General features: G+C 36.7%; 1 protein-coding gene across 14 annotated transcripts in view; it reads left to right on the top strand.

The window, feature by feature from the left end:
* Positions 1-27,466, top strand: part of ABI3BP (ABI family member 3 binding protein) — a 148,632-nt gene that overhangs the window by 113,250 nt on the left and 7,916 nt on the right. For all 14 annotated transcript variants that reach the window (XM_082781299.1, XM_082781308.1, XM_082781309.1 and 11 more), the window contains 8 exons: positions 1,539-1,634; positions 5,165-5,275; positions 7,616-7,699; positions 8,941-9,009; positions 9,388-9,600; positions 13,683-13,794; positions 24,899-24,978; positions 26,511-26,540. In XM_082781299.1, coding sequence (XP_082637425.1) covers positions 1,539-1,634; positions 5,165-5,275; positions 7,616-7,699; positions 8,941-9,009; positions 9,388-9,600; positions 13,683-13,794; positions 24,899-24,978; positions 26,511-26,540 — 795 coding nt within the window. The remainder of the gene's footprint in view (positions 1-1,538; positions 1,635-5,164; positions 5,276-7,615; positions 7,700-8,940; positions 9,010-9,387; positions 9,601-13,682; positions 13,795-24,898; positions 24,979-26,510; positions 26,541-27,466) is intronic.

Consider the following 27,466-nt stretch of genomic DNA (forward strand, 5'->3'; position numbering starts at 1 on the left):
TTTTACGTGACTTTGAAGTGCATTGAAACATTAAAGAGGAGATTTTTGTTTTTCCTTTCACTTAATTTGCGCTACTATTTTACTAATGGCAGTAATACCATATAGAATATATACAGCATGTTGCTTGTTGATAGCCAATACAATTCAGAAGAGATTGTAATTCTAAACTATATAGTGAAGAGCAAAATAAAGGCAGGCTTTTCTGTAGACACAGGTGCAAAACTAAGTTAGACATGTAATAGATATCTGGATGATTTTGTGAGATTGAGGCAGTGGGATGATGCATATTTATTGTGGGATGAAGCTTAGAAGCTAATATACTTTGACTGCAACCCACGGTGTATAAGATTTATTTTTCTTTTTAAAGCTAATGCTAATTTTGTCATGTGTCATCCTTGAACGCTAGTCATGTGAAACATTGATTAGTACTCTGGTGCTTTGTATATCTGAAGACCTAATTAACCAATTTAGTTACCTGAAGACAAATTTCAGTTATAACAAAATCACATTACATTTAAGAATTTCAGTCACAGGAACCAGGAGACCTTCATCCTATTTACCATGAAAAAATTATGAAAAATTACTTGTTTCATACTGGTGGAATACTGGTGTAGTCTAGTAATAAGCTGAGTACCAGATTAGAAACATATGAAGTCTTCAGTTGAAATGTTTTGATCATGTTGAAATAGGCTATCTAATGTGGTAATTTATATGTGTGTGTGTGTGTGTGTGCGTGGGTATGTGTGTGTATTCTTTTAATTGATACATTAAATTGCTGGAGGAGGAATGGTTCTAATGTCACGAGAAGGGTGAACTTTTCACAAAAATGATGAAAGCGTCTTCTCAGTCTACCACATATAGAGTTTTTATAAAGTAAATATGCTTATTCTGTGTAGGGAAGGCATATTAATTTAACAATTTGGCTGTCCTATAAATGTCAGCATGTGAAACAATTGTTCTGTACCAGGAGTAGTTGTGTTGATCTTTTTAATGCCATTTACTTCTTTTTTTGTGTTTGTGTGTGTGTGTTTATATTACTTTTAAGTGGGACATTCTTCTATATACAAGCTGAATTTTACGCACACTTTTTTTATGCCTCCACTACTCCAAATATGGTATGTGTTTGGTTTAGAATTCCTCTAGTTATTCAATATGGAGGATAATCGAAGATCTTATTTTTCAGGAAGAGGAGAACTTTGCCCGTAACAAAAATCAACAGACATTTTATTCTGTGTACAGAAATACTAAAACGTGCCCTGTATTCATCCTTCCACATATAATTTTGGTTTCTTAGTAGTTATCTCTTAATCTTACCCTCTTTCTAAACATGCCTTTTACAGCAAATATTTAAAATTAAAGTGTAGACTCTCTATACCAAGACCACTTTCTACTTATTCAAATAGGAAGGTAATAGTTATCACTAGAAATACCAGTTTTACACGTCATGTTAGCTAGAGTTTGGACACATACAATATAGAAGTATTATATAACTTGGTACTGCTCTGTAGATAATTAATTCATATCCTTTTGTTTCACAGAGGATGTTTATACACCTGAGGATATTACTAGACAAATTGGCGTGGATGTAGAAAAACCTTTTGAATATAGTGATACCCGGGAAAAGCCATTTTCTGGTAAGATGAATAAAAAGGACAATGTACCGATTTTTAATAGTCATAAAAAATTGGAACATCACCTTTCCTGTACACACACACACACACACACAAAACAAAAAAAAACACCTCCACTGAAGAAGAGAAAATAATTTTTGGTCATCCTCATTAGTGCATTGTCTCTTGGCTTCAGGATGGTATTAAGAGAGAGAAAAACAATAATATTTCATGGTCAGTACTTAGTATGTGGCATATGTTTGTGACTAAATATTACCATTGCCAGTGCTCATTGTATCCTTGTGATTAAACAGCCACTCTACTGTAAACACTGATTTTTTTCATATCTGTGGGTTCCAACTAGCAGTGGAGAATGCTTAACCAAATTACCTACCCACTTATGAGAATGCTTTTTTGGACCTTAGGATTGTTAGGAAAATTAGAATGCTAGGATTGTTGCAAAACACCAACGTGGGAGTGAATAAGCTTAAAGTTTTTTAACTTAAGTAGACTTTATATGTGATTTTTAACTTTACATGTGCTATAAAAGACTTGTCAGTTTTACTTCTCTTGCAAGTCTTACAATTCCATTTTCAAAATATTCAAAATATTTTTAAAGAAAAAAAACTTCCCTGAATAAGCCTTTAAAAATAGACTTCTCCTGTTTCACTTTTTTTCTAATCAGCTTCTTGGAAATTTTCTGTTGCAGCTGAAGAGTTATACTATAGTATTTTTTTGTTCCACATCTACACATAACAGTACAGACAAGCATGCAAACACACTCGCAGAGAATTTTTTGGTTTTATTAGCATAACTATGAATAGACCTTGCTTTTAACTGTGCTTTTTTACTGGCATAAAAACTGACTAAACTCAAAATATTTCTGACTTTGCCCTTGGATTTATTTTTCAGCTGCATCTGTTCTTTTTGGTTTAGATTTTCCTTTGAAAATATGTTATTCGGCTTTAAAAAAAGAGATACAGATATACACTTCTTAATAATTAATAAACTGCTGTTTGCTCCTAATCCCTACTGGATTTCCTTTGCACCTAATTTACCTGCACAAAGACAGCAGCCTTGCTTGACAGCTGAGTTCTGATGTTTTATCTTTTTAAATTTAATTCAATCAGAAGGTTGTATTTAGCACAGATTATGTAGTGTGGTATACTCTTAGGAGTAGCTGGATTCAAACTGCAAACTGAAAAGAAGCATGGCTCTCTGTTTTGCTTTCTTTGTTTTTTGTTTTTCTGTCATGGCATGTCGAGCAGTGATGTCCACTTAAGTAAATCCAGTCTGTGATTTGCAAACACTGCAATATTATTTTTTTAATGCACAGAGATTTTAAGGATGCTTTTACATATGCTTTTACTCATCTTTTGACATTAGATGTTTAAAGTTAAGCTTTTAGAGCTTTCAAGTAAGCCAATACCTTGAATTCTAATCATAATAGACAGTTGGGTATGTTTGTGAAGTTAGCTACTACTGTTCCATAATTTTCTTGTATACTTTTGTGATCTCAGCTCTTTTTATGGTGCCTTAATATGTATATGAAAACTCAATTTATTTGGTATAGCTATAAGTTAGCCAATATTTGACCTAGCTTTTAAGTACATGTATTTTTTTTCCTGAAATCTTAATGTGTGTTAACTGACAGACTGACATTTACACCATACATGAGGTATGAAAAAGATGCATTACAGCACGCAGCACTGATGTGTTGTTATTAGTATGTCCTAAGAGGCTATTCAGCCTCCTTTTTCATGAAGAGTGATAGGGGTGATAAAGTAAAGGAAATACATTCCCTGTCCAAAGAACACCTGAGATTAAATAGGTCCTAATAGTTCACAATGCCACTGTTTTAGCAATAAGCCAGGCCATCAGAAAATCCCTAAATTCTTGTGTGTGTCCTAGTTTACAAACTCAGTTAATTACATTTGGTAACATCATAGACTGTCTTCTAAATTACTGTGGAAGTAGAAGGGAATGGTAAGGATTCTCATTTTTTTTCAGAGTGCAGTATAGTAGATTCAACTGTGACACACTGTTTCAGCTTGCATTTAACTACTGTGGTTGTGTTCTTTGGAAGATACAGTAGAAACCACTAACAAGTCAGTGCTTACATATTTTTACCCCATAAATACCTCAGACAATCCCGTTTCCTACATACGGGCAGTTGGATATTAATTATGGGTACTACTGTGTAGTAATATCTAGGGTACGATGACATATAAGCAAATACTATATAATTTGTCAAGTCTTTAGGTATATTTTTTTCATCTCTGCCTGATGAAGAATGAATATGAAACTTACATATACTGTTTTTGAAACCACTAAATCTTTCTGAATTAGATTTAGCATTGTTAACTGTCTTAGTCTGAGGGATAAGAAAAGGAGAAAAAAAGGGGAGGGAGGGGGTTGTAAATGATTGCAGAAGTCCGAAAGTAAAAGTGAACCAAGAAAGATGGAGATGTTCATGTTTGTATATTGTAAGTATTTCTAAAAAAGCTTTCCCAAATGAGTCTTTGGATCTGTTCCCATCTCACCCACAATCACTCTATTTATAGGGTAAACTAGGGTCTGATAAATAGGTCCTGGGGAACTCTACATAGCCAGTAACTCAGTATCAGGCAGCTTGCAGTTTTGTTGATATTGGCAGCATATTAAGAATTATATTCTGTTAAGGATTTTCTCCTCTTAGGTACAAGAAGTCTTTTGTTACATATACATGTTGCACACATCTAGTTTTTTCCTAAGGGAAAAAGTGCAGAGGTGAATAGTGGACGAAAAATCTTTTCCTTTTGCCTTTCTTTTACTTGATAAAATCCTTTGTAATCGCCTGGAAGACACAGAAAAATGTTCTGTATCAGTTATCAGACTTAGGTTCTCCTTTCAGAGCTGGCTGTCAAAGGACCCTACCAGATAAATTTAATGCATATTGGCTGGAAATGTGCATTGAAGCAGCCTAGTTGGTTGCTTCAGGAGTTTCTAACAGATAACAGTCTTTTTTTTTCATATCAATCCATGAGCTGACTGTGACTTTCATTTTTTATGTTAAAGTGACATAAGATAACATATCCCTAATAATCATTTCGCTTTTGCTACATCTTATGCTTTAAGCTGAAAGTGACAAGTTTTATCAGTTAGAAAGCACAAACGAACTGGAATTTTGTGAGTAGGGTACTGAAGACATTTCCATCTAAACTCAGGTGGTGTTTATTGTGGGAAGAAGTATCCCATCAGCTGCCAAAAAATAACTGTTGACAGAAGTGAGTAACTACACAGAAAATAAATTTCTGAAGTATTTGTACAAAATCCCAAAGGAGCTACATTTTCTCGTTGTAAGCTTGGTTTAAAGTTCCACACCACCACTTCCCAAAGAATTTAAGTCTGAAAATACAACTGGTTTTGGCTCCTTGCTTCACCTCTTTGCTTTTGATTATAAATGAAACATGAAATATTATTTCAGAAGTCAGAATTTAACTTGTAGTAGGTTTTCTGATTTTATGGAATTTGAGGGTAACTAATTAACGACACTGTCCTGTAATGTCATTCAGTAACTACATCACCAAGACCTCAGCGTCCTCCTATACCTCCTGTCAAGCCTACACCTATGCGAAGAAAACCTCTGCCTCCAAATACTGTGACTGGTAAACCAGGGAGTCCAGGTATCTCAGCCTTTCGCCATAAATATTTTATAGTGTGTTAGATACTGAACTGACTGGTTGTGTACAGGAAAATTTTATAGTATAGATTCTCTGTCTTGAATCAAATGTGTTATCTATAGAAACCAGTTTTCTGGAACATGCATGCCTTGTCTCTTTTGTCTTTATACATTGTGTTTTCCTAACCTAGTTGTGTAAAAATCATCCGTAGCAAGGGAGCTGAAAGCCAAGTAGCGTCATGGAAGTCATCCTTTAAAACATTTCAATGTCTACTAATAGCATTTGCAGTTACTTAATGTATGTGTCAGATGGGAGATATCAAATACTGTGCTTCAGTATGCACCCACAATTGGTAATTCATAAAGGAATTCTGTCCCGTGTATGTGTCCCTATACGATAGATATGGCACATCCATTAACCCCTGCTAATAACTTAACCTAATAGGCAGCCAGAAAACTCACTGGCAGGTAGAGGGATATGAGTTATTACATGTACAATGAGTTTAACTTAATCTATGTGTAACAATATTCCTGCTTCTCAGTATCAGTGTAAGAGCACTCAGAATCTTTTACGTTTACTATTTTATTTTAATTTTACCCTGAAGCTAATATTCAGTGTCTTCTGTATATTTTGTTTGTGGATTTGAAATTGGAATCCAAAAGTTAATGATATTGCATCTCACTATGCTTAACATCATGAGTAATGCTCCCCTCTTCACATTACTCTTTTTAGTTCATTGGAAATACAAAGATCTTGGCTCTGATGTATTACTTGCTTGCTTTTTCTGGATTGTTTCATTTGGGGCTTCGTGTGTTAAGGGGGTTGTGATTTTTTTTCTGAATTTTCTCAAAAGGAGAGACTGCCTTTCTGTTTGGGCCTGCTAGGGAAGCCCCTTTTGTCCTCTCCCTCTTTTGCTCATCTACAAAAAAACTGTTCCATCTCTGCATCAGCCAACATCCTTGTGAGAAAGTTTACCCCTGTGGCAGGTCTTCCTGTTGGCAATGGTGGAAGGACCTAAATAAATCTTCAGTATTCTGTGCATCAGATTAGAACTACAACCTCAAACATGGATGAAACAAGCTGTATATATTCTCAACAGCAGAGCCAAGATAGAAAAGTTGTGTCTGTACTTCCTGTTGACTGGTGGCGTTTCCGTACTAATAGCTAAAACAGAGCATAAGACGTTGTCAGTCTTGAGCTGTAGCACAAAAAACCTTCACTTCTTGCATTTTCTTTTGCTTGTAATGAGATCTGCGCTTATTTTCTTTCTTAAATCTGTAATTCATCTACCAGCATTTTGGAATTCCACCTTTTTTCCATATGCTACAGGCCAGCTTATGGAGTAGTCAGCAGTTATCATGCCTTCCTAGACATTCAAGATGGAATAAATCAGTTAGATGATCTGGTCCTTCCTTGTGGGACTGGTAGTAGATTTTCCTTTTAGTTTGTTTCATAATGTTTGTCCTGCTTAGTTTTGAACATCATATGAGTTTCTTCTAGTTCCCTGGAGAAACTGTTCCACAGTATTAACAGGAAAATTTTGCTTCAGTGTTCTTCTTGGATTTTCCCTTTTATAATGTTGTTCTGTTTCTCTTTCTTATTAACACTGTGATTAATTCCTTGCTTGTATCTTTCTTACTCATCCACTAGTTGAGTGTTATGGGAAGGTTTCTATGCAGACATTAAAAGTCTCCTGAATGGAAAAAAAAGGAAATTGGAGTGTTCCAAACCTTTGTCAGTCTGCACTCTAGTGAGAATCTTCATAAATTTCCACTTTTATCCCTACCTTCCATTTTTTTGAACTTGGTTCGTCAACATTCTGCCTTTAGTCACCGTGTTCTGTGTCATACATGCAGGGAAGGTGACTACATTATGTAGTTCTTGGCTTTTTGGAGTTGAGATTTCGCAGTCTTACAGTGGTTATCTGGGAGGTTTCCAGGTTTCTGTTGGTGACTTCAGCTGTTCTGTGGTGTGAAGAAATGTGCTCTTTTATTTGTGAAACAGTTGGTTATTTTGCGTCCATTTACCAGCCAGTGCTTAATAACCAAGTTCTAGCTGACTGAATCTGTCAAAGACAATCTCCAAATAGCAAAGAATTTTCTTACTAGACTTCAGGAATAGGTTCTATTGGCAATAAAGAAAACACAGAATTTTCCTAAATCCAACTGGCAGCTGTTGAGTAAGTTTTGAGGGGAATGTCATAGTTTAAATGAAATCATGTGCCCACTTATTTTATGAATCACTCGTCAGAAATCTGAGTTTTGTTAGAAGAGTGAAATAGCTTGTTGATTTTCTAAATAGTGAATGCCTTGTTGCCATACGTTCCTTCTTCTGTCACTATAGCTAAATCTGCTGGACCAACAACACCCGTGAGGACAGGAATTCCATCTAAGATACCAACAGCTTTTGCAACTCCAGAGTATTATGGTGAGCATAATGCAGACAGCTCTGGTTTCTTTTTTCTTTTTTTCTCATTTTTCTTTTTTTCTTTTTCTTCATTAACATAAAAGTTTCCATTTTTTCCTCTGGCTTCCCTTTCCTAAAATATATTGATGCACTATAATATAAGAAATACTCTGTCTGGAGTGATTCTGATTTCTGTTCATGCCACTTTGACTTTTGCAACTTGGCTGAATTCACCTGGCTGTCATCTGATACACATCTTTGAAAAATGAGAACGTGATGGCTCTTCCATCTTTTGAGAAATCGATACATGCTTAGAGGCCTTTCAATACTATTCAGGGTCTACTTTAAATCTGTGAAAGGTGTAGATAAGACACTTATTTTCCTGAATGTTTCATTTTGCATAGGACATAAATTTAAATTATTACTTGAACAGTGTCTGACAGTGGTCAAGATGGTTGTGATATACTACTATGTATCTGATCGATATGCAACTATCTAGATAGAAAAAAATGCAATAGGATAAACATTATAGATAGTAGATAATTAGACCTTTATTGTGGGGAATTAGACCTAGAGTTGTGGGGAGGGTGTGCTTAGAATTAATTTTTGAGACAAAATATAATCTCATGAAACTAGGTGAAAAAAATGCTTGCTCTGAATATATCATATGTTCTGTTCATTGATGTCTATTTTAGTATTTGTATCTAAGGGAAGATTCTGTTCAATATACTGGCTATTTACCACAATATTGATGTTAAGAATCCTGAATGCTCTAGCACATTTCTGCTCACAACAATGTTTGTGTACAATGCCTTTCACATTTTGTGGAAGTTTTACACTCTGAAGACAAAATTTGTGGTGTCCTTGTCACTATTTTTTGAAAAGTTGTGTCCCAACTTAATAGTACTATACATTCTTTGAATATGAAGTGAACTCTAATTTAAATGGCCAGTACAGTGCAAAAAGTTGCTTTTAAAAAGGTCCAAAGTACACTTCACATAAATTGCATGAACTGAATCCAGCAGGAGTTGTGAATTCTGTCATTCTGATTATAACATTCTTTATGCTGTTAGGTAAGTATGAGGTTTACCTAGCACCACAGCCAAAATTGAGTCCTTAAAAGGAAAAAACAGATCTGACATCAAAGGTCTACCATGGAGGAACTTTAGCAGGGATGATTTCAAATGCCAAATGAACTGTGAGATACAGCAGTTCTGAAACTTTGTTTATTGCAAATTAAATTACAACCGTGTCTCTTGCAGTCGATGCAACTGTCTTCAGTTCAAGTCCTACATCAGAAACAGATTCTTCAGGCAAACCAAGGTACCAAGGTAGGATTTTAATAGCTGTGGTGTTTCTTTTGGGGGGAATGCATGGACACTGACTTGTTTTATATCAAAATTATCTTGTTTGGTTATTTGAAGGCCAAAGCTTCATTTGATTCTGTCTATTCCAGTCAGATGAAAGGTGACAACAGAAGGGTGAAGGCAGTGCAGATTCCAGGTCTAACAATACCCCACCCCCAAAAAAGGCAGCTTAGGAAAGAGTACTGAATATATAGTTTTTATTATTAAACATTTGTGTTTCATTTTGACTTGTACAGATTTTTACATCAGTCCCTCAACTGGAAGTTGTAGGATGGGTGGAATGGCATCGATGTTTTGTTAAAAATATTGTACTGAATAACAGCTCTTTCTTATTGCTCTAAGCCCCTCATGTCAAGTACATGAAGAAAGATGATGATGTGCCTTGCTCTATCACAAGCTCACTTGAACATTTTCCTCAAGAAGAGGCTAGCATCAAGGAAGAACCTACTCGTCCTCCACAAAATCCTCCAACCAACCTCACAGTGGTGACTGTTGAGGGTTGTCCAACTTTCGTCATATTGGACTGGGAAAAACCAGACAATGACACTGTTACTGGTTGGTTTGATTTCTTTCTATTTTGTGTCAGAATACAGTATTTCAAGCTTATTTTTACTTTGACAGTGATTTTGTGCCATTTAAAATAATACTTTCATCCCAAAAGTGTCTTACACTTCAGTGCTTTTATTCCATGCCGCTGTGACAGGATTCTTTATTGCATGGCTACTTGCGCATAATGCAGACATCTTTCTTGCCATTATGTTTTTGATCAGTGAGCCAGATACGATGAAAGTATCTGTCTGGTAGGTCAGTAGAACTCTGCCAGAATATTACTTGCTGTACCCATTGTAACACCACAAAGTTCTCTTTGTGTAAAGATTCTGTTCATTTGAGTCTATGCCTATGCCTATGAGTACCTAGGTAGGCATGCAAGAAGACCACTCATAATTTTTCTGTCTGCTGTGTATCAACACAAACTTACCAGAATTGAATATGAAAATTATGGTTCTTCTGTACTGTCAGGATAATAGCTTCCATTTTTACCACTGTTATAAAAGAGAACTTTGATCTGCAAAATCACTAACTCAATCACTGCTGTGGCCAAACAGATTTGGCTGTGTTGCTTTACAAGTGAGTGGAATAAGGAAGTCTAGGAACTGTGAAGAGGAAGATTTGATCGCTAGCCATTCACTTTAGCGTGTAAGTGGGATATTTTCAGAAGTTGCTTTACATGCATGTCATGACAGATTTTACTGCAGAGCTGTAATGGTGACTGTCACATGCTCTCTTCCCCGAAATAGTCTTCCCTTGATTCTCTACAAATAATTACTATGCTCAGCCTGGATTCTTTCCTGTTCTTCCCACAATTTTGAAAAATAAGAAACGCAGATCCAAAGGCACACTCAGAACAAAAAAAAAGCCTCTACCACCTTCTTCTGAAAAAGAGGAAGAAAGTTGCCCCTTCTGCTGAATTAAAAGAGAAGAAAAAAAAAAAGACTATAGGCAAATAAAAAGTAACAATAAGAAAGAAGAATGATTACCTGACTTGTCTTCCGTAATGTGCTGGAAGAAGTGTGAACCTATTTGTAGCGTATTCCTAGCTTTAACATTAGGCTGGGGAGAGGCTCTTTGTGAACATTCTCCTTTCTAGGCAGTTCAGATATGCCTCTTTTTATCCAGGGAAAACCCTTTTTGTTGCTGTTGTCATTTGGAGGCTTCCTCCACAGACCTGTCCTTAGCTTGATAAGATCAGATAACTTGCTTAGTTTACATTTTTTTTTCTTGGAAGTAGACCTGATTTTCTTGAGTACATTAATGAACCCACTGCAGCACAACCATTTCAACTGCAGAAATAGAAAAAACATTTGCATTATAACTGGAAAAACTGTCAGCATGCATCATGTAATGAGGAAAGCAAGGTCTGATTTCCTTCTGATACAGTCTTATTTCCATTATTTTTTGCTGCTCCTCATAAGACTTGTTCTCTAGACCGTTCACCAGCTTCATTGCCTTTCTCTGGACATGAATATACATAATACAAAATGTTTGAATTCTGTGGCTTAGAAATACTCCCACTGAGTTTTTGTTCTTCATCTTAATGTCTAAAAAATAAGTCCGTTAATGACTCATCTAAGAATGTTTTCTGTAGTCAACAAAAGTCAATGAATCCCATTTTCTCCAAAAGGTGATTACTTCATATTGGCACAAGAATGGTATTACTTGTTTAGAAGAACTTAAATCAAGTTTTCTGTCATCTCCTTTTATTTTTGTATTTTTAAAAAAATGTTTTTTCAATGTTTGATTTGGACATCACATCTTTATTTTTAATGTGCAGTTTCAGATAGAACTGTGGATAATTTGTTGAGCCTTATTTAAAAAATACTGCTGTCGACTGTTAGTTAATATGTTGCATGAGGGTTTTCATAATATTAGGTATTACTAAAACCATAATTATACTTTGGTAATGGAAAGATCTGACAAATAATAGCTAAAGTAGTGGTCAAGCTTTCCTCCTTGTTTTCATAAAAGCTGCAAAATGTCAGGGACCAAGAACTTTTTTCTGGTGCCCTGCTCCTCCTGTTGGGTTGTCTCAGAGATGAAGGGCAGTGTATTGTCTAGTCCACTGAGGATCACTGTTAATATACATTAACAAGCAGATACTGGATGCACTTCAGTAGTTCATTGTATGTGTGCATGGAAGCACATGCCCATGCATTTGTTGTATTATCCTTTATTCTCCAACTTGAATGAGTTAAAAAGTTTAAATCATGTGACTTGGGGCTAGCAGAAGGGCAGACGGATTGAATTCCTGTGAAGTTGTCTACTGATTCTCTATCCAGATACTCCTAAGGCAGTGGAAATCCAGCCTCTGTCCTATCCTTAATAAGCATCATTGCTCTAATGAAGCTTAATTGTGGTGAATAAGGGCTTTTCCTTTTTTGTGTCTCTCTGTGTCTGTGTGTCTGTGTCTGTGTGTGTGTGTGTGGGGGGGAAAGGGTCTTTGTTTCCAAGAAGGAAAAGCGTAGAGAAAACACTGGCTTTTTGACATACTCTTAAACCCATTTTAAAGTTACATGTCGCTTCATATATGCTCCAAATATAAGATATGATATAAAAAGACCCTGTGTAGTGGTTGCTTCTGAAACCATTATAGCAAATAATCTAAAATCCACATGTACATATATGTGTGTAATTGCTTGGTCTGAAAGACTGGCCTAGAACCTTGGCATTTTAGAACATAATTTTTTAGGGCTGCTTTGCACTGTCACTTAATTGTATTTTGTTATATAATGTACACCAGTGGTTTTGATGCCTGCATTTTGCATACAAGAGTGCAAAGAAAGCCAAAGTTGCACAATCACAGTCAAAATTAGGTCAATTTGTGTGTGAGTTGGCGCATGTTTGTATTCATATACAACACTTAACAGATACTAGGAGAGAGAGAACTTGAGAGTCCAGCAACACTTGTGAGAATTTTATACCTTTTCAACACTGAATTTGATTGCAGGAGATGTATTATCTTCCTGTGATGGCAACAAAGTGATCTACTTGTATTGAGAAATATTTAATAAATAAATAAATAACTTGCTAAAAAGCCGTACAGCTTGCTAGTATTTAGTTAAAAACATGAAAAATAATAGTGTTGTGAGGGAAAAAAAAAAAAATGGAAAGAAAATTGTTTTCTAGAGGTTTTGTAGCTGTTCATAGGTAGTCTCTGCCTTTATCCTTATAGTATAACACATGCTTTATTCTACTGTATTGTAGATAAAAATTGCAAATGGTCTTTAAAAATGTGGTTCTTTGTTAACCCACATTTAGCAAAGCTGCATTTGGAATTATAGACAGCTTTTAGGGCAGGGAAAAGAAGGGGTTTGGGAGGCTGTGAATTTCTTTGTGTTGAGAGGAAAATTAACAATATACTCAGTGTTTTTATTAGAAGAGTCTGTGAATTGTGTTGGAGTTGTGACTCATGTCAGAGGATGCATGCTAGAGATAGACTGTATCTTGGATATGGTTATGATTTTTCGAAGGGGCATCTTCTTCCCAAACATCTGGTTCTACTTCCCTGTTTAGAGCATGGCTCACACTCGGTAGTACATACCAGTGAGGTGAAAATAAAGTAGTAAGTCTCTATAAATAATACAAATACAAAAATAAACAAAAGTACTTAATTCTAAACGGACAGATTCCCAAGAGCATAAGCAAAATTAGTGAGCAGTTTCCTGTGGAAACCTAAGTTTTATTAGGTCTTAATTTAAGTTAATCAGGGTTTAAGCATTTAGAAACTGTACTTTCATCTTTGATGCTTCTTTATTCAAACTGAAGGATATGTAAACTTACTTGTGTTCAGTATTCTGTCAGTAGAGTACCCTTGGGTGAAGGTGAGATGTTGAGTATCCTCTGTCCCGTAACTGAATCATGAGAAAGGATGAGAGGCTAGGCACTCAGCAATCTGTAATTGGAACTCTAAGGAGTTTTTTTAACCATTTTAGAATACTAACATCCAGACTTGTTCACATGAAATGTCTGTACAGTCTGTTAGACAGTAGGAGTGGAAGTCAGATGGAAAAAAGGGAGAACAATGAAGTTCAAGTGAGAGCTGCTGTTTAAACACGTTTCTCTTTACTGTATTTTTCTAGAGTATGAAGTTGTGTCAACTGAAAATGGAGCAAGTGATGGTGAAAAGGAGAAGTCAATTATCACTACAAATCAAACCCATTCTACGGTGGAAAACCTAAAACCTGACACAAGGTAATTAAGTAAAATGATTTTCTAAGTTTCTTCAACTAATTTACTCTGTCAGCTGTCTGCCACTTCAAATGCTAATATTTTCAAATATATATGTATACACACACATATATTTAAAAGTAGTTACTTCAAATACATATATATATATATATATAATATTTATACATTCACATATACATATGTAAGACCAAATTGCTTTTACTTGTGCTCTGATAGGAGAAAGGCATGCTTTGCTTTTACTTTCTTTTAAGTGAACAGATCAGATGGATCTGAGGAAACTTTATGAAATTTCAAAGAACACATATGTGGTCTGGACAGACTACAAAAAAAAAAGGAAAAAAATACTTTTTTTTTTTTTTTTTTTTTTTTTTTAATCTCTTGATAAATTTAGCAGACGAAGAAACAAGACAAACATGTGAAATGTTATCCTGATGTGTCAGATAAAGATTTATATGTAGTTGTCTCTCTGTGAGGTTTAAGGATACTCAGCACAGCAGATACAGGCTCCGTGGCTACGTAGATGTATGCATTCAACTACTGGAATGCAAGTTAGGCCACTATACGAAGCCTGACCACTGCATTGCACCATAAAGAGGTGCAATACAGAGGCTTTCTTTCAGTATATAAAAACAGCTGGCAAGTTAAAAATGAGTCAGTGAGTCCCAGTTGATGGCATGCATCTTTGGCAACTATGCCAGTGTTATAATTCAGTTCAAAAAATCTCATAAAAAATATATATATACATTTATTTATTTATTTATTTATTTATTTATTTATTTATATATTCTTCTTTCTTCATGGTAAGATTCAGAGCAGTGGGGGGGGGAGGGAGGAGGCACTGTCCTGTGTTTTGAATTACTTATTGGTTGCATCAGAAAGTTAGTGAATGTCAAGTTTCTTTTGCCCTGTAAGACCATTTGGCTTTGGTAACTGGACTTTCCATTTCAGATTGACTGCCCTTTTCTACTACTATCTTTAAATTTGGTAACACAACACAAAATTCTGTGTAGAACCCATCATGAATCTTAACTTCTAGGCAGTATGTGGATTCTGAGGCATTAGTTCTTAACTTTTACCTAGCTGTGAGCAGCAGCTTCTCGAGGGAGGAACAAGGAACTGTTGCAGAAAGTGGAGGGGAAGGGAAATGGAAAAGAAAGGCTAAGCAAATTGAGATACCCAAAAAGAACTTCTCTAAGAGACTCCAAAACACAAAAGATGGGCTAGGACTGCTGTGTATTGCATAATGATCATCTCTGTTATCTTCTAAAAGCACATTGCTTGTGAAAGGTTGAACTACAGTTGTGTCATGACATGTCAGTTATGATACACTAGCAATACAACTGATGCTGGTGACCAAGCATCAGTCAAGTCAATCTTGTCAATTGAGGAGGCTTAGAAGAGACAGCAAAACAACAGGTTTTTGGAGTAGCAGCTGAAGAAAGGCAGTGGGCACTGTTTTCTTTTCTGTTTCTATTTTTGTTTTAGGATCTGCTTTGAAATGATGCACTTGCATCCCTGAAAACAACTGTGAGTTGTTATTGAGACTGTCTTCCATTACACATTCAAATTGGTTGAATTTGGTGACAGAAATTAGATGGACTGATTAAGAGTAAAAAAGTCATAGAAGCAATGTGAAGCCCTGGATGCTGAGAATAATGTCCAGGTGGCTAAAAGAGGAAAGCATTTTTAGACTGCTGCTTTTTAAGAAATGGAGCAAGGTGGAGGCAGGCAGGCCCTGAAACCGTTGGAAAGGTCATAAGAAAGAGGAGTTCTGGGAAGCAGATAAAATAGTTTTTAGTTTTAATTTGTAACACTTCTGTCAGTCTTATGAGAGGACTTTTGGGTTTTGGTGATCAACAGCAGACCAGAGACCACGGACAAAAGATGTCTTTTGGAGTGTGAATTTTGTTAAAACAAGCTAGATACGAAATCAGCACTAACTGGTAGATGATGACTTAGGACATAAAAGGATAAATTTTCCTTGGTGGGATGATGGCTGTAATCTCTACTCCCCTAGCACCAGAAAGGAAGGACCCTGAAAGTCTTTCTGGATTCAGGAGGGTATCATCTGAAATTGAAAAGGTTTGATATGAATTGCAATGGTGTCCCTTCGGTCTGAAAGGATTTCAAGTAGGCAAAGTCCTCAGAGAGGCTTTGTTTGATTAAGCTCTTATTTCAGAATGTTTCCTAATTCTGAGAATGTCTTGAAAGCTTTGGTAGAAGCACAAGAAATTGTTACTGTTGCCATTTGAATCCAGGCTTGTTGGCCATTAATTTCAGGGAAAGTAAGAAAGGGATTGAAGACAACTGACATCATGTAGACAGTTTTAGTGTTGCAAGGAAAGACAAATGTCTATAATAAAGATTTCCTAGCTGTCATGAGCTCATTGCTCACTAGATGAAGTAAATGGACCAGTGGATAAAACTGACTTGAAAATATGAGGAAGAGAATATACATCTGAATAAATCAATTGAGCCCCCCAAATGTCTGAAAATTCATAAAGTAATACATTAAATCTGGGAAGCAGATTTTTCCATAACTAGCCTTAAAGGAAAGAGCTGCAGAAGAGGTAGAGCTGGAAATGAAACTTGGAAGAGAAAAAGAAATCCCTCTTGCAAAGGACCAACATTTACAACACCACCAGAAAGTATATGGAAAGAGATGATCAGTAGCAGAAGGTGGATTAGCTGGGAAAGAACCTCTTGGCCATGAAACAGTTTGGAGAAGCTGACAAGCTGAATTTGAGATGCTAATTTTCCAACTCTTTTGAAGCCATCAGGGATGCTGTGTGAATCCCGTACACCACTCTAAAGGTTCAGTGCTTCCAGAGTTGAAGAAAGTTCAGCATGTATCTAATCTATGCAGATCTAAATGAAGATTTTCAAAAACAATAAACATGATTGTGGATATCATATCTCAGTCACTATGGGTAAATTCGAATGTGAAAGTTCTACAGCAGCAGAATTACAGTTGAAGTAATTCTCCAAGTGTTTACTCTTTAGGAGCAGTACATCACAAAGACGGTTTGCAGCCCCATTGCCCAAGATCTGTTGTCCTCTTGAGGTAAAATAGATAGGAAGGATATTCAGTGCCTGGCCAGAAGCTAAAGAACTTAATGCCCACATCTAACGGATCATACTGCTATACCTCTGGAAAGTTCTGCAGTAAGCCAGATACCCCTCCTCCTTTAGAGAAGGCGCATTTTAAAGATGAGGAGCTAATGGCCAGACTTGGAAATTTAAGAAATTTGGACTTTGTTAGGAAGACAGTCTCAATGGGAGACTGAGAGTCTCCCTTGAAAAATTGCATGTGTGACTGCAGCTGTCCAGAAAAAATGTGTTGGCTAAAAGAGAAGATGAGTTCTGATTTGCAGTACATACAACAAGTTGTGAAGGTTACTTTTAAACAAAAGTTTTATACGTTAGGGCAGTCTGTCATTTGTTTGTCTTGTAGTACATGTGTAATACATAGAAAACTTCTGTTAATTTTAGGAACATGGAAAGTACTAATGATATCCATTATTTGGTTGGTCAGAGTTTTGAAACTGCTGCTGTTCCTGGCACTAATCAGTTACCTGGCTCCAGATACTCTGGATCTAGATTGCTGTTTAGTTTCATCAAATATTTTGCTTCTTATATTAACTTTTACCTGAAATTTCTCAAACCATGTTGTGTGGTTACCTTATACAAGCTAGATAACTATATATACTTCTTACAGATAGTTATATCCAATTAGCTGGTGCTTGAAGAGGAAACCTTTCTCTTGTTTTACCAATGTCCTCTGCTGAAATGTTTCTGTTATATACGTGTTTCTGTGAGCTATTAATCACATATACACTGTTGTTGATTTATAAGTTTGTACTGCAGTTAGCTTTTATTATCCTTCATATTCTTCAGGGATTTCAGAGTAGATTCAGGTCATATTTGAGTCAAACCTCAATTCAGTATCACTCTTGCTCCAATTTTTCTACAGCTTTTACTATAGTTATTCCCTACTTTGTCCTTCTTGTTAAATGAGTGAGATAGCCAAATTCCATTCATCCTCCTTTCTTCTAGTTAAGCTGAATTAATTACTGAGCTACTCAATTTTTACTCTGTCATTCAAGCAGTGAGTGTCTGTGTGCTTATTAATGAACCCTGGGCAACCTAATGTAGCTTTTAATTTGGTCCTGTTGTGAAAAGGGGTGACTTCCAGATGACTTCCAGAGGTCCCTTTCAATCTAAATTACTGTATGGTTTTATCTTATGTGGGTAGTTTCCAATCTTGTTAATTTTGCCCACTTTCTTCAATGCAGGCTGAAGTATTTTTCTATATTAAAGCAAATATTATTCATTTCTTAGCAAAGAAAAATCAGAGAAAAGTATGAACTGGCAGCTTAATTTTTGTCTTTCATATGGAAAATTCATGTTTTTCATGCTGAGAGCAACTCTCATGGTGTTTTGAGAAATGTATCATCTACTCCATTTGGAAAATGGTCAAAACTAAAACACAAAACTGATTTTTTTGGTCAAAGCAATTACAGTCTAGCTTCCAAGCAGTTGTTTGAGGAGTGAGATTTGTAATATTCTATCTAACCTGTCATACAGGTCTCTTGGTTTTGATTTTTTTTTAATGGGGCTGTCCCCACAGGAACACCTGTTTTCATTGGCATACCCTAGACTTCATTCTTTGTGCTCTTTATCTATTCTTAGCTTTAAACTAAAAACTGCCCTTAAAGAAAGAAAGTGTGTGATTTCTCCTATGATAATAGTCGTGAAAAATCTGCCATATGTGAATCTGTCAAAGTAAGGTCGTTATTCAGTTTTCCACATTTCTCTCCCTGAGATGCTTTCTTGTAATAGAGCTGGAGAAGCCTGATATAGAAAGGGGCTTACTGTGATTTTTGTTTCCTTCATTCTGTCTCCTTTGTAGTAATGGTGTTCATCTGCATCTTCTCCTTCATTAAGATTAGTTTCACTGTTCTGTAGCTTTTTTTCATGGACCTTTTCTAGCCTAGAATGTTAAATACAGTTGTTTGTTTTGGAGCTTTTTGTTGTTGTTGTTGTGTGTGTTTTGTTTTGTATTTGTTTTTGTTTTACATCCAATTCTTTTTTCCCATTTCTGAAAGAATTTTAGTTAGTTTTTTTTTTCAAAGTCTTAGAGTTTCTGACTTCTTAAAATTGATTTATTTTTCTAAGTCTCCCAATCATCTGATATAGTATCATTTGGTATTTCTGCTGGTTCTTCTGCCAAAATATGTAGTCTCTGTATCCCTGCTCTATCTTGAAATATTTTTTAAATTAGTTGTGTATTTCCTCTTTCTTTGTGGTGGTTTGTTAAAGGGCAATTAAGTTCATAGAACATACCACTAGTGTCCAGGAAACTTTGCAACACCATTTTCTATATAAGCCTTCAAAAAAGAGTCTGAGTGTTGTTGAAAACAGTTCTCATGCATGTTTGTTTTGGCAGTAATTGGAAGGTAATAAAGGAAAATATGAAGGCTGCAGTTCTGCTGTATTAGTCAGAGATGTGCCAAATGGCCTCAGGAAATTCAGGTAGTCATTAAAATAGGGGATGTGTCTGTCGCACCAGTCTATTGGTGAAAAATTTTTAATCTAAAAAAGTATTAAGAACAATCAAAGAGTCTGTGATGCTTGCATTTCACATATATGTAAAGCTTCCTTTTAGGTTCTGATCCTTTGACTAGTTAAGTAATTTGGTGATTTCAAATATGCTTTTCACCTTTAAAAAGGTGCTTAAAAGCACATTTGAAGTAGTCTCTTTGGATTTGTGCTTTAGATTGTGACCCAAGGTAGAGTATGTTTTCAGTCATGAGGAGTCTTGAGGATTAAAATAGCAGGAAATGCAAAACCAGAATAAAACAAATAATCATTATACTTTTAAACACACACAAAAACATCAATCAATTAAAACAAACAAAACTGTAAAGTAAAGGTGAGAAGTGTAGGATATATGCACATACCAAACTGTTTTTATGATGTGGTAGGTGGTTTCCTTCAAAAGTTTATTTCATATTTCTTTAAGGTATGAAACAAAAAAGAGAATGTTGTTATAATACACTCAGAGATCATACCAGGTCTTCAAATCTCTACTGAATAATACAATCATAGGGTGGCTTGGGCATCCACACCTTCTCTGGGCAGCCTGTTTCAGTGCCTCACCATAGTAGAGAATTTCCTCCTAACATGTAATCTAAATCTCCCCTCTTTTAGTTTAAAGCCGTTACCTCTTGTCTGATCACTACACTCCCTGATAAGAGAGTCCCTTCCCACCTTTCCTGTAGGCCCCCTTTAGATATTGGAAGGCCCCTCTAAGGTTTCCCCAGAGCCTTCTCTCCTGTAGGCTAAATCACCACAGCTGTAAGCTTTTTATAAATTTATAGGCATTAATTCATATGTACCTGCTCATGTCATTATTGCCAAGTATTATTGTCAAGTATTGTGTGGTATTGCAGTTAGTATCCAAATTGTGCTAACCACATAGAAGAGAAAAATCTCCCAATGCAGATAGCTTAGATTTTGGTAACAGCAAGTGTCATGAGATGAGAATTACAGTGATAGCTTCAACAGTGTTAGGATAGGAATATGAAGATTACAGAAAAATACTGGATTTTTTGGTACTCTATTACAAGGCTTACAGGCTTTTGTAATAAATTGTTGTTGATGCCAGGGTTCACATGTAAGCACTGCCCATTTCTTTTGGCTCTTCTTCCAACCTAATTAGGAGAAGGACTCCTCAAACAAGCTCAGCGCTATTTATTTATTTATTAAGAAAATATTTCCTTCTCTTATGCCTAGTTTGGTTTGCTCTGTGTGATCACACTGTCAAGCATGCTCTGCAGAGAGAAGCTCAATACATTGGGCAGTCCTGCATGATTGTTATTTAGCCACCGGCATCTCCCCACCTATTGACCTGATGTCCTAGGACTGTGCTCAGCTCCTTTAGTCCTCAATATTGTGATGAAAGACTTTCTTCAGCTATTTTCAGTGCTGAAGTCTTCCATCTTCTCCTTTTGCATGACTTGAGAAATGCAGGAACAGTTACCTCTGCCAAAGTTCCATGTGGAATAGTGATTTCCTATGGCGGAAAAATATGCTCTGCATAGTAATTACTGTTAAGTCAAGTCCATTTAATCTGCACAATGACTTCTATTGTCTTTGCAGTATGGGAGGATTTGGGAGGCCTAGTCCTCTCCCAGGTGTATAGGATGGCATTCTTAAGGAGTGTAGAGGTGTGAGAAATGTTAAATTGCTTACTTATATTGGGCAGCAGATCTTTTGGCATCGTGAGTGCACAGATATAAAGATGAAATATAGGCTGCAGTTTCTCATGAATATCAAGTCTACCTATGATGTAGACATGGGATAATCATTATGTAGCTTTCCTATTTCCCCTTATTAACTTTGCCCTACATACTTTCTTGAACCTCCAGGCAATTTTCCCCTCCCTTGTAGCTTCTGTTGGAAGTATGTAAAATTGCAGTAAGTACCCTTATTTTTACACCATTTTACTTCTATTTTCATTGAATCGTAGAACTGTTTTTGTTGGAAGGGACCTTAAAAATCATCCAGTTCCAACCCCCCTGCCATGGGCAGGGACACGTTCCACCAGACCTGGTTGCCCAAATCCTAATTCCAGGGATTGTGCATCCATCCACAGCTTCTCTGGGCAACCTGTTCAAGAGCCTCACCACCATCAGAGTAAAGAAATTCTTCCTAACATCTATTCTATATCTCCCCTCTTTAGTTTAAAGCCATTATCCCTTATTCTGACACTACACTTCTTGAAGCTTTTCTTCTTCAGCTTTTCAGATCTTCCACCTGACACACAAAATGGAAGATTTCATATAGTTTTCTTTGAAGAGAGCCACACCATGGTTTTAAAATTAGTCAGATTTATAAAGTCTGTCACACCATGAACATTGAAGAGAGCCACACCATGGTTTTAAAATTAGTCAGATTTATAAAGTCTGTCACACCATGAACACAGTCTAACTTCACCTTTCTCTACCTTTCAATTTTCAGTCAACTAGTTAAGTTTGTCTCATCTTCAAAAGTGGTCGTTTCTAGTTTTTGTACTGTTCCAGCCACTGCTACAGTTCCAGGAGCGGGTGTGGCAGAGGAAAAGGAGGCTGTAATGTTTGGGTACCTGTGAAAACACTTATCACAAAACTGGTGATTTGTATATATTTTAGTTTCAAAACTTGCTCTTTAATATTATGATTAGAAAGCTCTCCTAAGTGATTTTTTTTTTAAAGTCCATCCATTAAACTGAATGTTGAACATAACTTTATTACTTTCCCCTTTTGCAGTTTTCTCTTTCTGTTTATATGGGCTGAAATCTGAAGATTTTAGTTCTTTACTTAAATTTTGCCATAGCTTTCCCATTGTGGTTTGACCTTTTGCGGAGATCTTAGTGGTCCCTAGACCACAGTTTGAAAAGCACTGTTTGGAAAATATTTAGACTTCAGTTTTGTTTTGGTCTTTTTATGGAGTTAGAGAATTGATGGGTCCAAGTTCATGGATTCAAATTTTTTGGAACAGGACTGTTTCCAATGAAGTATGTTGCTTAATGTTACTAACTCCAAGTAGGACATATCAGCTCCTGAGGACAATATATTGGTACAAAAATCAGCAAAATACCTTATTTTTTTTTTCTAAATTCTCCACCATCTTGTCCAACTCCTGATTTTCCGGATGATAGAGGAAAATAACTTGCAAAACCCTTAAATATTCAGGTGAGATCCAGATTTGGCATCTACAGATCTTTAATTCAACACTTGTTGCATCATTACTTTCCAAATCCCTCCTACTGCCCAATCCAGTTCCATAAAAGCATGGCACCTGCTCAGTTTTTGTCCTTTCCTTGTAGCCATTGCTGTGGAATTAAAAAATAGAAAAATCCAACTCTACATCAGGAATCCTAGGCAAAAATCTCTCTCTTGATTTCATATGAAGTGGCATAAAGATATGACTATCATCTATAAAATTAGACCATAAATGCCCATAACAGCAGTAGAACATACCATACTGAGCTATCAGTGATCAGAGTTCAGTCAGTGACTTAGCTGTGACCCTGCTGTGATGGAAGCGAGAGAACTTGTCTGGAGACTTACATTTGAAGGTATGCATTAAATTGTACATTGTCCAAAATGCATCTTCTAGCTATTACTTTAGAACACCCAATATATTAGTGAGTCTTCATCATTGATTATTCAGAAGGGATCTCCAACTGCTGTGCTGCAGTTCTTTGAGCAGCCACCTTTCCTACTAGGTGACAATATTTGACCAAAAATGTTGGGTTTTTCCCCTTAAAAAAAAAATAATAAAAGAAAACCCTAGAAATAAAGGCAATTGCTTCTGTAAGCAATTTCTAAGTTTGTCTTAGACATGTTGCGGATGGAAAACAGTTACTTGGTACTGCACAGTTAGTCCACTGAGGTTAATTAGTGAGCTGTCAGGTTTTGCAGGAGCCAAGAAGTAATGAGAAGTAATCTAGAGTTTGGATTGAATATTGTGTCTCTTGTACAGATTTGTAAATGGAGTTTACAAATTTCCAACCGTGCAGAGAGGTATTTTTTTTTTTCTTAAAAAAAAAAAATGCTGTTTGGAAACAATCTCAGCAGTACATTAAAATGCTGTGTTACAGCCATGACCTACCATGTTATCACTAATAAGTGATCCTTCGTGAGTCGAGAGCTGAGGGTTTAATTGCCAACTTCAGGGATTCTCATTTTGTTCAGTTTTCAGTCTCTAAGTTAGGGTCCATTTTCCAGCACTACAGTCCTTTTGATTCGTGTCCTCTGTATCTCTAGCTGATGAAAAAATATTGTAGAGCTTTACCATGCGTGCACCCAGAGCATATGACAAATATTTGTGGCTGGTACGTGTAGGGCAGATTATTGCTTCTGACTGGTTGGGAAAGCATAAAGCGGGTGCTGTTGACTGGGTGTTGACATGCTACTGGTGAGGGTGCTTTGGCAGGGAGGGCGTTGCAGTTCCTACAGGTAGGCACAGGTACAGGTGAGAAACTGAGCTGTTGCTGAGCAGTGAGCAATTCCCAGGTGCTGCCAACCTGGAGTCAGGAGAGCAGAAAAGCAGCTTTGCTGAGATGGCATGTGCTGGGAGGCAGGAAATAAGTGTGTGTTCCTAGCTCTGCTGTTGATGTGAGATTGTAGCCATACTCAGCCTGCCCCCTTGTAACTCTCTTTCCTGCCCCATGGGGCTGTTGTCTTCTGTGCAACATTTGTAAGTTTGCAGCTGTTTTTCAATACCTGTTTACCTACAGCATCTAACTGAACATCCAAGTTTCAGCTGAGCTGCCAAGTTAGAAACAATCTTGTCTTGCCTGTCAACATTAAGCAAGTGTGAGGGGTGGGAGAGCCTTGAGCAGAGGAATTTGGCTTGGATTTTTTTTCTTCAACCTTACTCAGTTTTCTTAGCACTTAAATGATTCCGAACAGAGTTGTGAGGAAGAGAGATGATGAGATAACTGCAGCATAGACTGATGTTGTGAGATAATAAGGTGAAAAGATAAGGTGACACTGCACAGTGTCTTTTAATTGCTTCATATATTCAGTGTTAACATACGTTCAAGAAATTGGATCCTTGCCTTGGCTGAGCTTCTGTCCCAGAAGACATGCCTTGCATTTCACCACTGGCTCACTCTGTCACTGTTGGTGGGCCTAGGAGGTGCTGCATTGGAAGTTTGTGTTCTCGTGGCTGAAAAATGTGCAAATAAATAGCAGTGTGCTTTACTCAATCTCTCCTTACAAGATTGTTTTGAATCTCACCTGAACTGCTCCCTTTGCCAGAACTGAAACTGCACGTGTAAGAGGTGATGGACTTAAACTGGTGGTGCATTAATTCAGACATTAATAGTATGTGAGCAAAGAATTTTCAAAAGGGTTGGTAAATTACATGTTCGGAGAGGCCTTGTACAGATAGGATGAAGAATGTCTTGGTGTTTTCAGAGCAAGAAACAAGGCTTTTTGGCTCTTCTCCAAGAGGAGTAGCACCAAGGTGTGTGTTAGCAGTTTGCTTGCTCTGGACTCCAAAAGAATGCTTGGTTTGCAAAATTTTCTTCTTTTATTTTTTTATTCTCCAGTTATGAATTCCATGTGAAACCTAAAAACCCACTTGGTGAAGGTCCAAGTAGCAATGTCGTGTCTTTCAGTACGGAATCAGGTAAGAACTTCCAAAAGTCTGCTGACTGATTTACAGTGGCTCTTGTATGAGAGTTTGTGGAGCAACTTTAATCCATTTGTCAGGGATATGTGAAAGGCTCTCCTGCTTCATTTTATAGGTTTGGTCATGCTCTTGGAGATCTTTTCAATCTCCAGAAAGTTTTCTTTTTTACTACTCAGCCTGTTATATTAATGGCTGGAAGGTCAGCCTGAGATCACAGCTCTATTGTGTGAGGGTATAAGATGGCCAGACTGCAGGAAAAAAAAAAAAAAAAAAGGCAGGAGCATGGAGAGTCTGGCATTCCCTGTGAAGAAATTAGCTTTATCCTTAAAGAAAGCTCATTCATTTAGGATTCATATTTCTGACCTTTTATGTCTACCAAACTCATTAATATGTTCTGGATAGGGAACAAAGTTTTTCTGGGGGCTGGTGTGTTTATGAGCACTTTTTCTACCTGTTCAAAAAAAGCTGTTTGTAATAGTGCTGTCTTTAGACTGAAAAGAGGATTGAGAAATAGTAGCTGGAAAAGTTGATGGTCTTGGTATGTCTTCATCCATCCTTCTTACTTTCCTGTGAAACTGTTAAAGACATATTTACGAGTCTATTTTGACCATTGATTGGTTCCCAATCTTACGTCCTAGCTGACTCAAAGGTGAGAATCAGAGAATGCCTTTGCTTTCTGTGTTTGAGTTCATAGTGAGGCTAACTGGCTAACTACATTCAACGTAATGACGCTGTACAAACCAGGTATCTTCTTTTGTGTAGAAGTGTTTATTGTTTGATGGCACTTCAGGACCATATTCAACTCCAAATGGGTGTAGTCTGTTTAAAAGGACTTTGTTGATCCGCATTTTGAGCCAGGTGTAATAATATAATAGTCCTGATCACTGCTCAGTCACTGATGGATGGATGAGAGTTTTGGCTGAGCAAGGGATTAGACAGGGAGGAGTTCAGATGAAGCCACACATATTGAAAAACTGTGAATACACTCTTTGTAACCTGGATTGTTAGAACTGAAACAATGTTTATGCCAAGTGCAATTTTCATTAATGACAAGGCTTACGTTCTGTCTCCTATTTAGCTTGGCCAAATTAAGCAGTCAGTTTTATTTTTTCTTAATTGCACACATCAATTTCTCACTTCTGGGCTTTCATAACCAAATTTTGTGTAGCAAGCATTACAGAAGTGTCCTTTTTTTCCCCCAAGTTTTTGACAGTGTAATTAAAAAAGGTGGGGGGAAAGGCAATAGAATTGGGTTTTACTGGCAACTGGTTTACACTTGTCTTACTAGAACCCAGTTTGAATCCAGGGTCCCATAAGTAACATTTTTAAGAGCTTGTTGATGCTGTAATGTCACACCATAACATAAGAAATTACTTTGGTTAATTTGATACAAAAGTGAACTTTGCTTCCAAAACACTGTGTTTCACCAATTTGTCAGCTATAGGAAATTACTTACCAATGCTTTTCCATTGGAGTTTTGGGAAAGTTAATTTTTTGGTGTCTGATTGAATGTTTGTTTCTTTCCACAGCGGACCCAAGAGTGAGTGAGCCGATTTCAAGTAAGACTATTATGTATATTATAATGTCCTCTGATCAGATATTTTTTTCAGAAATGAAGTAGCATAATTTTAGTGGTGGGGTTCTCTACTGCACCAGTTAAATGAACTGCGGAATCAAGCAGCCTTTACACATGAGTCCGTTCTTTCCACCCATATTTCTTGTAAGGAATTCATGCCAGGCTACTTGTTTACCTGAGCAGAATGCAATCAATGTGATGTGGTTCTCCCATGGCAGCTGGGATGGCTTCAAACCAACATATACAAATGAGCCAAGGACAGCCTCATATTTTCTGTCTTGTTGTTAAGTCAAAAAAAAAGCTCTGCAAAATGAATAAGCTATTTCACACGTTTTAAGTGAGTTAACAGAACACAACTCAAAGGATACTATTTATCTGCCATTGTGTTTTAGAAAAAAACAAAAAAACAAACAAACAAACAAACAAACAAAAAACTGCTTCGGAAGGCTTGATCCAGCTCTGTTCTAGGCCACTTATAAGGCTCTTGCTGTCTTTGGTAGGAGGTAGACTGAGCTTTTGAAGAACAGCTGAGATCCATTCAAGCAAAGCAGTCTGCTTTTCGCATTTGTAGTGGACATCACTTGACAAAAAAAAAATGAGACAGCATTTATTTCCACATAATTCATAACACTTAATGTTTATGTAAGTTTTTAATCACATATGGTTTGCTGCAAGTTGACTGTCCTGTCTTGAATCCACTGAGAAACAGTGACTGTGTCACATAACTTTGTAAATGAACATTTTGCCCACGCACATTGTCCCCCTAAAAAAGTTAGAGAGCTTATTTCAAACTGGCTCCACTGACACACAGAGCAGAAGCAGTTCGCTGCATCAATCACCTCTGCACACTCCAGTGCTTCCTTGAAATACCTTTAATGTTGAAAATGCAGCTGACTGATTCTGAAGTAT

Source organism: Aythya marila (genome assembly GCF_965140915.1).
Source record: "Aythya marila genome assembly, chromosome: 1".
Lineage (NCBI taxonomy): Eukaryota > Metazoa > Chordata > Aves > Anseriformes > Anatidae > Aythya > Aythya marila.